This window comes from Zingiber officinale, chromosome 1A (assembly GCF_018446385.1).
Source record: "Zingiber officinale cultivar Zhangliang chromosome 1A, Zo_v1.1, whole genome shotgun sequence".
Classification (NCBI taxonomy): domain Eukaryota; kingdom Viridiplantae; phylum Streptophyta; class Magnoliopsida; order Zingiberales; family Zingiberaceae; genus Zingiber; species Zingiber officinale.
The window spans coordinates 74121672-74134993 of record NC_055987.1 but is presented as its reverse complement, the minus strand read 5'-3'; the positions used below and the strand labels follow the sequence as shown (position 1 = coordinate 74134993).

Here is a 13322-nt window from a genome sequence, read left to right as displayed (position 1 = left end):
TGATTCTTCCACCCAGGGTTGTATGTGTTAGAGTACGGATTATTTTGTCTTTGATTATAGCTCACTATTGCATCACATTACTAAAGTTGATCCATTTGTGCAAAGATGGCCCCCAAAGGACAAGTGTCTTGAGCATGATTCATGCTTTCACAAGTGTCACATACACATACAATTGCATTGGTCGTACTAGTTCCCATATTCTCAAGCTTTTTAGTCAGAGCATCTAATTTTGCAGACATAAGAGTAATTGTATCCACGTCAAATTTTCCTGATACTTTGATAGGGTTTCCAGAGAAAGAGCCTCCACATCTTTCTGATGCCCACTGATGATGGTTCTAAGCTACATTCTCTGTAATATCTTCGGCCTCATCTAGACTTTTGTTTATTAATGCCCCTCCAGCTACAGAGTCCAGGGACACCTTCATGTGATAGTTGATTCCGTTATAAAAAGTGTATAACACTAACCACTTCTCAAGTCTATGATGTGGTCATTGCCTAAGTATATTTTTGAATCTATCTCATGCTTCAAATAATGATTCTGAGTTTGACTATCTGAAGCTTTCTATAAGATTCCTCATGTGAGAAATTTTACTGGGAGGATAGAATTTATCAAGAAATTATTTCTCGCATTGTTCCCAAGATGTGATGTTGTTAGCTGGTAAGGAGTTAAGCCACTGTTTGGCTCTATCTATTAAGGAAAATCCAAATAACAATAACTTTACTGTTTCCACTGGAACTCCATTTATTTTCATAGAACTGCAAATTTCATAAAAGACTTCCATGTGTTGGTTTGGGTCTTCATGTGGTTCGTCTCCAAATTGATTTTGTTGAGCTATTGTGATCACCATAGGCTTAATCTCAAAATTCTTGGCTTCAATAGGTGGTCTAGTGATGCTAGACCGAAGCTCATGTGCGTATGGTGTTGCGTAATTTTTGAGAGGTTTGTTTTCCATTTCAAATTATTCTTGTTCTTCTTGATGTCTTTGTAGATTTCTTCTTCTTCGCCATGTTCTATCAATCTCAGGATCAAGTGGTGGTAGATTTCCTGTAAGATTAGATCTTCACATATAAGAACAAGATTATAAATATTCCAAACACAAATTATAAATGCAAAAGAAACCGAATTTTTAGTTTTTTAAAGTACAATCAAAATGTTGAAAATCCCAAGTGTAGAATTTAAATTGTAAAAAGAAAATTACAAAAATAAAAGTAAACAAATGCAAGATGTAATTACATAAATAAAACTAAAATATTTATAATATAAGAAAGGAAAATATGTTTAGATTAACTTAAATGATTATCTGCTAAGGTTATAAGCACAGCCCCCAGTAATTATGCCAAAAATTTATTATGCTACTGTAAGTGCACGGTTACATCATCAGTAATATAAAAGATTATCGAACTCACATGGATCGGTTATAAGCACTAGTGATCTCTCACGTAGAATTAACTAAACAATTGGCAGTTATAAGTTACGTGTTAAGTAAGAGGAACAAGATTGATAATAAGAAAGAGAGAGAGAAACCTGGTTTTAGAAATAGTCTAGGAGTTCGGTTTCATTGTGATGTTTATTAATATATCATGGTTCACCAATTGCCTATCCTCAATTCGCATGCACTTGTAGAAAGTTAAATTCATTACCGACTCTCCCCTGCAGTGGACAACCCGGCATGATATTTGGATCAATATCTCTTGCTACTAAATAGGAATGATTCCTATGAAGTCCATTAACTAGTTACCCCTGTTACTAGGGTCCCTCAGTCATGCATCACAAGAACACACTCATACTTAATAACCATAGAGATGAAGATGAAAATTACATACAAATACTTACTTCCTTGTGGAGAGTTGCTTCTCCTTTTAAGGTGATACCCTAGACGTCCGTTAATGGGTTACACTTGTCACTAAGGCCCTCGATTATACAATCTAGGACATTCACCTACGGGATCAACAATTCTACACAACCATTCAATCAAATATGAGAATTAAGCTCAAATACATGCATTCATATAAGATCAAATAGATACAAGGCATAATAATATCATCTAGATAGGAAATCGACATATCCACGAGTTCTTACATCAAACCACACCATAATTACTCCCTTAATCCTATAACAAAAGATCTACTCTATGGCAAGAAGAAAAAGATCCAAAGATATAAGAATTACAAGCATCCAAAACCCAACTAAAAGAAGAAGGGAAGAGAAGCTTATCCAATCGCGTAGAGTGGTCTTCGAATTCAATTTTTTGCTTTCGGAGTCGTAAGGTGATGGAAACAACTTCAAATCGTTGAACGGAGACCGGGAAGGACAGAGATCGGCACCAAGATGGATCTCCCCAAAGTGAGAACCATTCTCCCCTTGGAAAGGGAAAGAGACCCTCTTATATAGTGTAGGACACGAGCCTAGCACGGGTCGTTCCACAATCGTGTGGAATCCACATAGCCAGCTTCTTCTTGGCCACGGGTCAGGTGACACGGTCGTGTGGTTTCACACGACCATGATCTTCTTTTCCTTTGGACAAGTGGCATGGTCGTGTGGGATCACATGGTCGTGTTCTGCTCCTCTTTGGTCAGGCCACACGGTTGTGGCCATCTTCTCCTCTGTTGCTTTAACACATTCGTGCGAGATCTACGGCCAGTGTCATTTGCTTTCATTTTCTCTCTGTATTATCTGTGAGTGCTTTTTTCACTCCAAAAGTAACTCTTGTCAACAGAAAAACACACAAAGAGCAAATTTCCGATAAAAAAGAGTAATTATGCTGAAAATATGACAAGAGGTGTAAAAATACATAGATCAAGCATAAGTAAAGTACGTGAATATTCGTCAAAACATGCATAAAAGTGTATATAATCTACTCGCATCAGAGGAGAATTACACCAACAATCTCCACAGATGAACATTTGCATCTACAATCTCCCTACATTGTCAAACATCAAGTCTCAAGCTTTAGTCAACTCAAGGTTAGTTAACCTAATCAACCTTGACCCAATAAAATTGCACCAACACCCCCCCTCCCGCTCACATGCATAACGATCTTCCAAGAATTGCACACCTCCCCTCCCATTCGGAGAAAAAATCCCTACAAATACACTATAACTAAAAATTGAATCATAAATATCTGGACAATAACTTAATACTCTTTTGTTGTACCATAATTTTAAGGATAACTTAAGCTTAATTAAAGCTTGATTTGAGCTTTGTTCAATTAGATATTATTAGGTCATTTAAAATTGTTAGATATTGTTCAGTTAGATTTAATATTTTAAATTTATTTAATTATTTTAAAAACTTCCTTATTTATTTATAAATTTGAAAAGAAGTTATGATAAATATCATATTCATAAATAATTCTCAATTTTTATTTATATATATTAATAAATTAAATACATGAAATTTATTTATTTAATTTAATGGATTAGTCAAACTGGTTCATTTAATTAAAATTTCATATTCTTTTTCTTTTACATTTTATTCTTTTTCCATAGCAAAATAAGGAACTGACTAGCATTCTCTCTTCCCTTAACTCTATTTCACCCCCTCTATTGAAGCTCCCTTCCTCTCAAATAGACAGCATAAGATAAAGATAAGTATATCATCAATGCCCAATCATTGACAATGTGACGTGAGGAACTCTTTCAATTTCTACCTGCTTCAAGGTGAAATTTGCAACACTTTTGACTGCAGCAGAAGCACAACAGTATTACAAAATGGCCGATACTGCTGTAACAAGCAAATATAACAGAGCGCCAGAGCCTACAAATGAATTACATTGCTGACATCGAGAAAAGGTAACAAACAGACTGCAGCCGATTATATATATGGAGGGGTGGTGTATTCAATGCATAAACAAATTATGATAAGATTTCAAGCTATTAGATGCATTGATTAAGAGATGTATTATTCAGCTGGGTAACAGAACAGCATGACAAAATTGAAGAAAACTAGTTTCTTAAAATTTAATACATCAACCGGGAGAGTTCCACAAGCTATCTACCTTTATCGCAACACAACAGATTCTTTTTGCCCATATCAAATGAGCATGCAAAAAATGGGCCAATCATAATACCAGAATTAATGGCGTAGAGAAAGTACTCCCGTAGTGATCCTACACTTCCAGAGATCATTGTTCTCGCTAGTGAACTTCACTGTCAAACCCAACACAAACATTATTCCAACAGAACGAGTCTCTGGCATGGCAGCTTATCTGGGTGGAGGGGGAATGGATTTGGCCATACCAACCCAGACAACAATACCCACTGCAAGAATTACCCAGCCGAGTATGTCATACTTCAGGTCACTGTCCTTCTTGGGCGTCTGCAATTTTGACAGAAGAATACTTAACATCCTTGCATAATCTCCAAGACATTAGTTACATCGAGCATGAGGCATAAAGAAATTATAGAATTGGTGTAGCTGGTTAAACACTGAAAAGGAGTAGAACACTTTATCTCACCTTTTCACATTATAATGGGTACGTAAATAGCACTTGCCTTATCTTTGGGGGATTAGTAGAAAAACAAATTCAAGTAGGTATCAACAAAACAATGCATAACTTTAACCAAAACTAAGAGAATTTGACCATCGCATCCTTTGTTTATCTATGCAGAAAATAAGCAACTGATAGGAGTATTCTTCTTGGGGTTCAGTTTTGATACTAGTTATCCCACCACTCCGGATCCTCCCCAAGCTTTGGCGCCATTCTCATCAAAGACTCCTTCCCCGTTGTTCATCTTGAATTGGGTTCCAATTGGATTTTCATGCCTTCATGCTTCCTCATGCATCGTCAGTCTCACCATTAAAAAATATATATATTATTATTACCGTACTGTTGTAACTCTCACAGCAAAAAAATTATATCAACCAAGCAAAAAAAATCAAAAACAAAAAGAGAAAAAAAAAAAAGAATTGAGAACAAAAATAAAGGGAAAAAAGAGCAAAAAAATATTTGTGTTGTTCCCATTACATTGCCACGACAAACACTTATAGCAACACCATGAAGATCCCGTCACTTTCATCTTGTCAATTACATACTCCCTCCAAGGCATGATCATCGCTAGCTCATCACAACAGCAATGACCACCGTGCGCTGGCTTTCTCAATTCATGCATCGTCTTCCTCAATTTGTGGATCGTCTTCAATTGCAAACAATATACTGGCACATGATCAAGAGCCAACAAAATTCCTAGAATGATTTAATTGCGCTTTCACATTTTAGTTTGCAAGAAAACGGTTCTCTTCTAAATTCAACAAAGAGCAAATTAAGTATCTCCATCCATTACTTCAGTTCAAGACTCATCAACTTCAACATAATGAATCTCAAATCATCTAGGTATAAACACAGTTCCTCTTCCCAAATTTAAATTTGGTTTATTTAGTTGGTAATTTTAAATTGTTCACATTTAATTAGTTTTTTCTCACAAATTCATGCATATTAACATCATTTTCATAAACATCTAATATCATCATATTTTTTCCAATTTAATTTAGACTTCATTCATAAAAAATATATATATTTCCCTTTTAGTTTAATCATCATCCATAAAAAATATAATTCCCATTTAGTTTTGTTATCATCCATCAAATAAAATTTTTCCTACTTTATTTAATCATCATCCATCAAATAAAATATTTCCTATTTTGTTTAATCATCTTCCATCAAAAATAATATCATCAATTTAGTTACTCTACTTGCATGTAGCATATCTCATTCTCTCACATTTCATTTTATTTATCACATTATTTTATTTTATAATGATCATTACTTGTCCGTATTTGAATTAATTTATGAAAAAAATAACATATTTACCACTAAATATATGTGAGATTTAGATTTTAGGAATGTGCACTATCTGATACGGCAAATAAGATAGAACCTCCAAACGAATGTTAAAGTCAAAAGTGCTCGCTGCTGACATGGAGATCAGAGTCCAAGGAAGGTCAACTTAAGCAGCCTAGTCCCAAGATAGCACCCGAAAGCCTATCTGAGAAGCAAGATTAACCACCCCTTCTCTCATCCATACAATAGGAGTACTAGGTAGCATTTACGTAGAATGGAAAGATGGGTTACCTTATTATGATGAGACGACTCATTACATGGATCAGAGGCAAAGGTACTATATAAGGGGTCCCTTCTCCACGTGCAGAGTGGCTCTCTAATAATTTTCACAATTACTTGAATTTAGTCTCAAACTAACTTAAACGTTAGAGTGACTGCGTCGAGACTCATCCCTGTCCCATCTACTTACATTTCCTTCTCCCCTTGTCTTCTGTGACATGGTAGGCTAGCTCGAAAATTTGGACTTCCCCACTTCGAGGTCCCCTTACGGTCACCATGTAAGTCACCTCATCAGTCATACATCTTCACTAATTTCAAACATAAATAAATTTGGCGTCGTCTGTGGGAACTATATCTGATTCTAAAATGTGAGTATGGAAGACGAGGGAAGACTCATAACCGTCATCTTAACGCAGGAGGATTTTGATCTACTTGTAGCCGCGAAGGTGCAAGCGGTGTCGCAACAGCAACAGCCAATCGAGCTTTCTTTGTTAAATGCCCTTGCAATATCTATAACCGTGCCCCCCCCCAAGCTTCCGCAACCATTGATCGACGTCCCTCTTGCTCCATAGCAACCGATAAGTTTCCCCTCCGCCCCACCACCCCCAATCGCATATCATCGGGCCTTGTTTCGAACGTCATTTGAAGATCCTATGCGTTCAGAACGACCATAGGGATCTTCCTCGGGAGATGCTCCCGCTCGAGATCCTAGAAAAACAAAAGGGCCCCGTCGCTATTGGTTCCTCTGAATGGTCAGGTACACTTTCTCTGCAGAGATTTTGGAGGACAAACTACTGCGACATTTCCAGCCGCTCACCATAGAAGAGTACGGAGGTTCAACTAACCCAAAAGAACATCTGCTCGAATTTGAAAACGTTGTCATGTTGCACCAATACACTAACGGTGTTAAGTGTAGAGTGTTTTTGACGACACTCTTTAGTCTCGCTTAAAGATGGTTCAGCCGGCTTCCTACGGACTCCATCAGCAACTTCAAGGATTTCAAGAAGGCATTTTTTTACCATTCTGCCAGTAGTCAAAGATACCACAAGACTATTTTGAGCTTGTTCTCCCTCATACAAAGGACCGAAAGAGGCATTAAAAGTTTATATCAAGCGATTTAATCAAGTCATCATGGATGTCTCCTCTGTCACTCCGGAGATTTTGGTGAGCGCCTTTTCTCAGAAATTTAATGATGGTGACTTCCTCCGCTCCTTGGTGAGGAAGCCTCCCAAAAACTTCAACAGCTTGTTAGAGAGGGCAGTTAAGTACATTAATGTGGAAGCGGTCCAAGTAGCCTGGAAGAAAGTAGTCACACCTATTCCAGCCTTTACTGTACAACGCAAGGCTCCCCTCCTCCCGTCCAACACAAGGGACCCATGACAAACCATCACCATCAGTCCTAGGGACCGAATATGATTCAGCATGTGGAGGTTATTCAGACGTCATTCACTGAACCTCGTCAGTAGGTCCCCTCCTTCTGTACTTACCACTGGTCAGGGACTCATAATACTCAAGACTGTTACCCGTATAACCAAGAGATGAGCCAAGCGGTTGACCAAGGATTCCAACACCAACAGCCAACTCAAAATAATAGACGTAATCAACGGCCAAGTGAACCTCCAGGGAGTAGACCCACCAACTCCGATCAGCCAAATCAAGCACCCCAACAACAAAACAGTTTGGCCCTGTCCTCCCTGTAGCCGAGCCCAAGCACTCTCAAACTCGACAAGAAGAAAATCGTGGTAACACCACTCGAGGAGATATTGGCATGATAGCGGGCAATCCGACCGATAGGAACTCTAATAGGGCAAGAAAGTCCCATAGGTGTCGATTGGAAATTCATGAAGTGAGTTGTAGCCAAGAGCGGGCCAAAATCCTTGAGATTAGTTTTGGTCCTAAAGACCTTGAGAGGGTGGAAGTACCCCATGATGACGTCCTGATTATCGAAACTGTTATTGCTAATTATAATGTATACAGGACTTTTGTTGATACTGGTAGCTCCATGAACGTCATCTTCAAGAAGACGTTTGACCAACTGCAGATTAAAAGGAGTGAGCTCTAACCCATGACGACACTGATAATGAAGTACAACCGCTCAGGCAAATTAGACTTACTATTTCTCTCGAGGGGGAGTCATTAATGAAGACTCAACGGTCCATATTTATAGTGGTGGACGCGCCTTCTGCATATAACATGACCTTAGAAAGGCATAATGTGGCCTTAGAAAGGCTAGCATTATATGAGTTCCGCGCAGTCGTCTCCACCTTCTACCAGAAGATCAAGTTTCCAGTAAATGATTTAGTTAGCAAAGTAAAAGGAGACCAACTAATAGCGCGTAGATGTTATGTAGATGTCATCAAAACCGAAGCACACAAAGCCCTCAAGATCCAGTAAGCAGGCGTGAATGTGATACATGATACACCCCTAGCCCCGCTTCAGGAGGAAAAAGTACAGATCCGCATAAACTAACCGGATGCCACCACTGGGATAGCAACCAACCTGCCCCCGACCTGCCCCAAAACTCAAAAAGGAACTAGCCAAGAGGGGAGGTTCTAGAGAGAGAAGCTCCAACTTCTCTCTAGAACCTCAAGTGAGCTTCCACCACCCAACCTCCCCCCCTAGAGAGAAGACCCATGGTGGGGGAGAGGGATCTCCCCCCTCCCCTGCCAATGATGGTCGCTAGCCACTACCAGCGTCGGAGTTGAGGGGCCGACTCTGGCAGAAACATTTCTGACAAGGGGTTTTTCGATGGAACAGCAAGTAACGAAGGAGTGTTGGTGGTTGCACTCCTTTGGTCAAGCAAGGTCACCACCACCAACCCGGGAATCCGGTCAACACACACTGAAGGGGCTTGACCATCAAGTTCTGGTGGCAAATGGATGCAGAAATCTTTGAGGGCACCTCTCCGGCGAGGACCACGAAGTGTTGCCGAGGGAGTGCCGGACACGGGGATGGAGAGCGGCAGTAGGTGTGGCTGCGGACAGCTCATTCGGCGGGGAGGAGGCATGAGCAACTGCTGCTCTGTTCTGTCTGGCAAACTCACTGTTTTGGGTCGTGAATAGATGCAGAAATCATAAACAGCCCTCCGCCGGAATAAGGTGTCGGAGAAGACAAAGGAGAAGCTCCACCTTAGGGGCACTTGAGGAGGGAGCCAAGTTTGGAGAGGATTTCAAAATTGAAAATTTCAAAGGGCAAACAGTGGGCAGCAGATTTCAGATGGCATCAAAATTCAAATTCAAGGTGGATTTCGAATTCAACGTGGGTGGCAGGTTTCAAATTCATGGTGAAGACGTGAAGCTCCAATCTGACGTGGAATAAAAGTCAAAGGTGGTTTTAAATTCAGCCATGGATTTAAAATTGCAAGGGAACTTCAAATTCAACGTGGATACAGGAGCACCGTGGATTTCGGATCCAGCGTGGATTGCAATTCAAGTTGGATTTCAACTTTGGAAACTCCCTCTCTGTTTTGGTCATTTGGGAGGGAAGCTTTAATGATACCGGGTTTGGGTTGTGGAGCTCCACTTAAATCACAACCCAAAACCCACTAACTAAAGCTTACCTCAAAGCTGGTGGAGACCTTGCTGCACTCCGGCGCCGGCGGCAAAACAGCTTCCGGCAGTGGACTTCAGAGCACGGTGGACCAACATGAAGGTACTCCTAGCTGGTGGGGAGGATCTGGAGGCCAAGCATGAAGCATAGGGCCACCTTACAAGGACTGTATTTGACTAGCATAGTGGCGACAGCAGGCTGGGGCGGCCGGCCGGCAAGGGGGCACAACGGTTGAGGGGAGGTGGCGGAAGGAGAGGACTGCGGCTAAGAGCCGATGCGGTGGTTGCAAGGGGTTGTTTGAACCAGATTTCCTTCATTGCATCACAATGGACGATTGCCAAAGATCCGTCATGACCGAAGGAAGAGTCGCATGAAGGGCAGAGCGTGGATGGACTGCCGGAGTTCCGTGGAATGACATAACAATGAGAGAACTCAGATTGGTAGTTTTCAATAGTTCCCAAGCTGAGCCGAGATCGGAGGAGCAAAGCACATGTTAGATCCCCAGACTGATTTGGCACTAAGGATTGACACCGGATCGTCGCGGATGGTCAAAGACAAGGGAGGATGCACGGATTGTGGACAGCGGTTGTGAGACGCCCTGACTGACGATAGCATGGACAGTGACAGAGTACATTGATGTGAGAGGTCATCATGAGAAATGTATTACTGTGATTGTATGTGTGATAGTCGGGATTGTGATAGTGTTGACAGTGATGTGGGTGGGTGTATTCGCGCATACACCAACCATATACGATACTCGAGTTCCCACAGCCAATCCAACATTTGTCTGGAAGTGACGTATTTGGGATCGTTCGTACCTTCGACATGTATGTGCTTTTTCGATGATCTATCTACCTATTCATCATAAAAAAGACAAAAAGGAACTAGCCACATGTTTGACACGCATCAATGATGTATTCGCTTGGACATCGCAAGAAATCAAGAGCATATCGCCAACCGTGATAGAGCACAGACTCCATGTCCTCCCAGATGCCCGGTCGGTCAAGTAAAAAAAAAGGGACCATTGCCGATCAAAACAAGATCATCAGAGCAGAAGTCGACAAGCTATTAGAAGCATATCATATTCGAGAGATGCAGTTCCCGGCTTGACTAGCCAACGTGGTGATGGTATCCAAGCCCGAGAATAAATGGTGTCTCTGCGTTGATTTCCAAGACCTGAACAAGATATGCCCAAAGGATTACTATCCTTTATCCCGCATTGATCAAATGGTGGATTCAACATCCATATGCAAATTAATATGCATGCTAAACGCTTATCAAGGTTGTCACCAGGTGTTGCTCACCAAGGAGGATCGGGAAAAGATTAGCTTCATCACTGTCGACGAAACTTATTGTTTTAATGTTATACCGTTCGGACTAAAAAATACAAGGGTCATCTATCAACGGCTCATGAACAAAGTCTTATGAGATCATATTGGAAAAACATGGAGGTATATATCAATAACATCTTGATTAAATCCTACCGATAGACAAATCTGGTGGCAGATATTGATAAAACATGCTAATAAATGCTTATTCATAGCCAAAAGCAGTCGTTTCCTTGGTTATGTGGTGACCGAGCGAGTGATTGAGGTCAACCCAAGTAAAGTGCATGCCCTTCGTAATATGGCTCTACCGCGCAATCTAAAGGAAGTGCAACGGTTGACCGGACTAATCAATACGTTGTCCTGGTTTATCTCAAAATCACCGATCAGAGTCTCCTATTTTTCAAGATACTTTACCAAACCACCAAATTTCAATAGGATGCGGAGTGTGACAGGGCTCTGGAGGAACTTAAAGACTATTTATCAAATCTACCTATCCTCGCTAAGCCTGTGGCTATAGAACCACTGTGAGTGTACTTATCCATTACTAATGGGGCTGTCGGATCTGTCCTAGTGAGACTAGAGAATAATGAACAATAGTCAATGTACTTTTTAAGTCATTTATTGAAAGACGCTGAATGTTGCTACACTGCTCTCGAGAAGTTAGCATTTGGGCTAGTTTGGCAGCCCGAAAGTTATGACCTTATTTTCTCTCTCATCCCATCATCATGCTCTCGACAGAGTGCTTATTAACCCAAGGCGGAGATTAATCAAGTGGACGACGGAGTTAAACGAATACGACATATAATATCAACCTCGGACAGCCATCAAGACTCAGGCCCTTGCTGACTTTGTGGCTGAAATACCGAGCCCTGAGCCCGAAAAAACTTGAAGAATTAATGTGGATGGATCGCCCACTCGACAAGGTAGTAGTGTGGGAATTCTCATAATATCACCCCCGGAAGACCGAATGCAACTATCTGTTCAGTTCGACTATCGAGCCATTAATAACGAAGCAAAATATGAGACTTTTTAAGTATTTGAACTTATGTATTTAAGCTTGCTCACTTATACTTTTTAAGTATTTTATCCATTTGTTTTACTTACCTTTGAATTTCGGTTGTCATAATCAAAAAGGGGGAGATTGTTGGTGCGGGAAGCATCCGACGATCGAACCTGAATTTTGATAATGGCAAAAGATTCAAAGTTAAGGTAGTTGGTGATCTAACGATCTGAATGAGATTGAAGGAAAGTCCTAAGTGTACTTAGGCAAAAGCCCTAACTGTGGTTAGGTAAGTTGAAAACCCTAGGGGGTGGTAACCCTAGGTCATAGGGGTGGTAACCCTAGGTCATAGGGGGTGGTAACCCTATGCAGAAAGTCTTAGTGGGTCGAGTGTTTCAGGCAAAAGTCCTAGGGGGCTAACCCTAGGTGGAAAGTCTTGGTGTCGCGAACCAGGTGAAAGACTGGACCAGCCGGGAAGCGGACGTCCAGCAGAAAGTCCGGAAGCATCGAGCACCAAGCAAAAGTCCGGTCGATCTGGAGGATCGCACTGGCATCAGGTAAATCTCCTGAGTGGAGTAGGTGAGGACGCGTTCCTCGTAGAGGGAACAGTAGGCGTCGAGTCGACCTAGGGTTTCCGGTCGGAAATCCGAAGTCAAACTCGGACAATCCGATGATTGTCGTTCACTTATATTATTATGTTTTATGTGCTAACTTTGTGCTGCAGGGTATATTTGAGATTAATGTATCTTGGAGGGACCAAAGTGCAAAGAATAACCTCGGATGAACAGTATCGAGGCGCCTCAATGGAGCTTGGAGGCGCATTAGGTGCGAGCCGAAGCCAACTGTCCAGAAGGGTTGGAGGCTCCTTGAAGGAAGCTCAAGGCGCCTTGGACAGTGATGAAGGCGCCTTGAGATGGATAAAAGGCAGCGGTCAAAGCTTCATCGCAGAATCATTTCCGAGATAAAACTTAGGGATTCAAGGCGCCTTGGAATCTGATGGAGGCGCCTTAAACACCCTTTATAAGAGGGTCTCGACCAGCAACTCTTAACAATCAAGTACTAAGCGATCCATCTACAACGTGCTACTAACGAAAGGCTCCAGATAAGCTGCGACAAGTTTCCGACAACCCGACGCTCCGATTTCTATAAATTTTGTTGTCGGTATTGCTTAGATTTTTTGTACTCATTTCATACTTGTACTATTGACGATTCTATAGTTGTTGCCCACCGAAAGCAGTCAATGACTGCGGGCCTTCGAGTAGGAGTCGAACTAGACTCCGAACGAAGTAAACACCTTGCGTCTTTCTGTGTGCTTTTAATTTCCGCTGCATTTATTACTCTGTTAACTCTTCGTACAATTTACGATTACGAATCGAACGAAATAGT

The 13322-nt window shown here is 41.2% G+C and overlaps 1 protein-coding gene and 1 pseudogene across 2 annotated transcripts in view; one reads left to right on the top strand and one right to left on the bottom strand.

Moving 5' to 3' along the window:
- The first annotated feature begins 474 nt into the window (after positions 1 to 474).
- LOC122039343 lies at positions 475 to 572 on the top strand (annotated as a pseudogene).
- A 3289-nt stretch (positions 573 to 3861) lies between these two features.
- LOC122026267 (mitochondrial import receptor subunit TOM20-like) overlaps positions 3862 to 13322 on the bottom strand; it is a 55093-nt gene continuing 45632 nt past the window's right edge. Inside the window, exon 6 of one of the 2 annotated variants that reach the window (XM_042584937.1) lies at positions 3862 to 4318. In XM_042584937.1, coding sequence (XP_042440871.1) covers positions 4205 to 4318 — 114 coding nt within the window. In that variant the 3' untranslated portion in view covers positions 3862 to 4204. Of the gene's footprint in view, positions 4319 to 5117; positions 5157 to 13322 lie in introns of those variants that run through there. The other variant, XM_042584945.1, reaches the window with a different exon arrangement.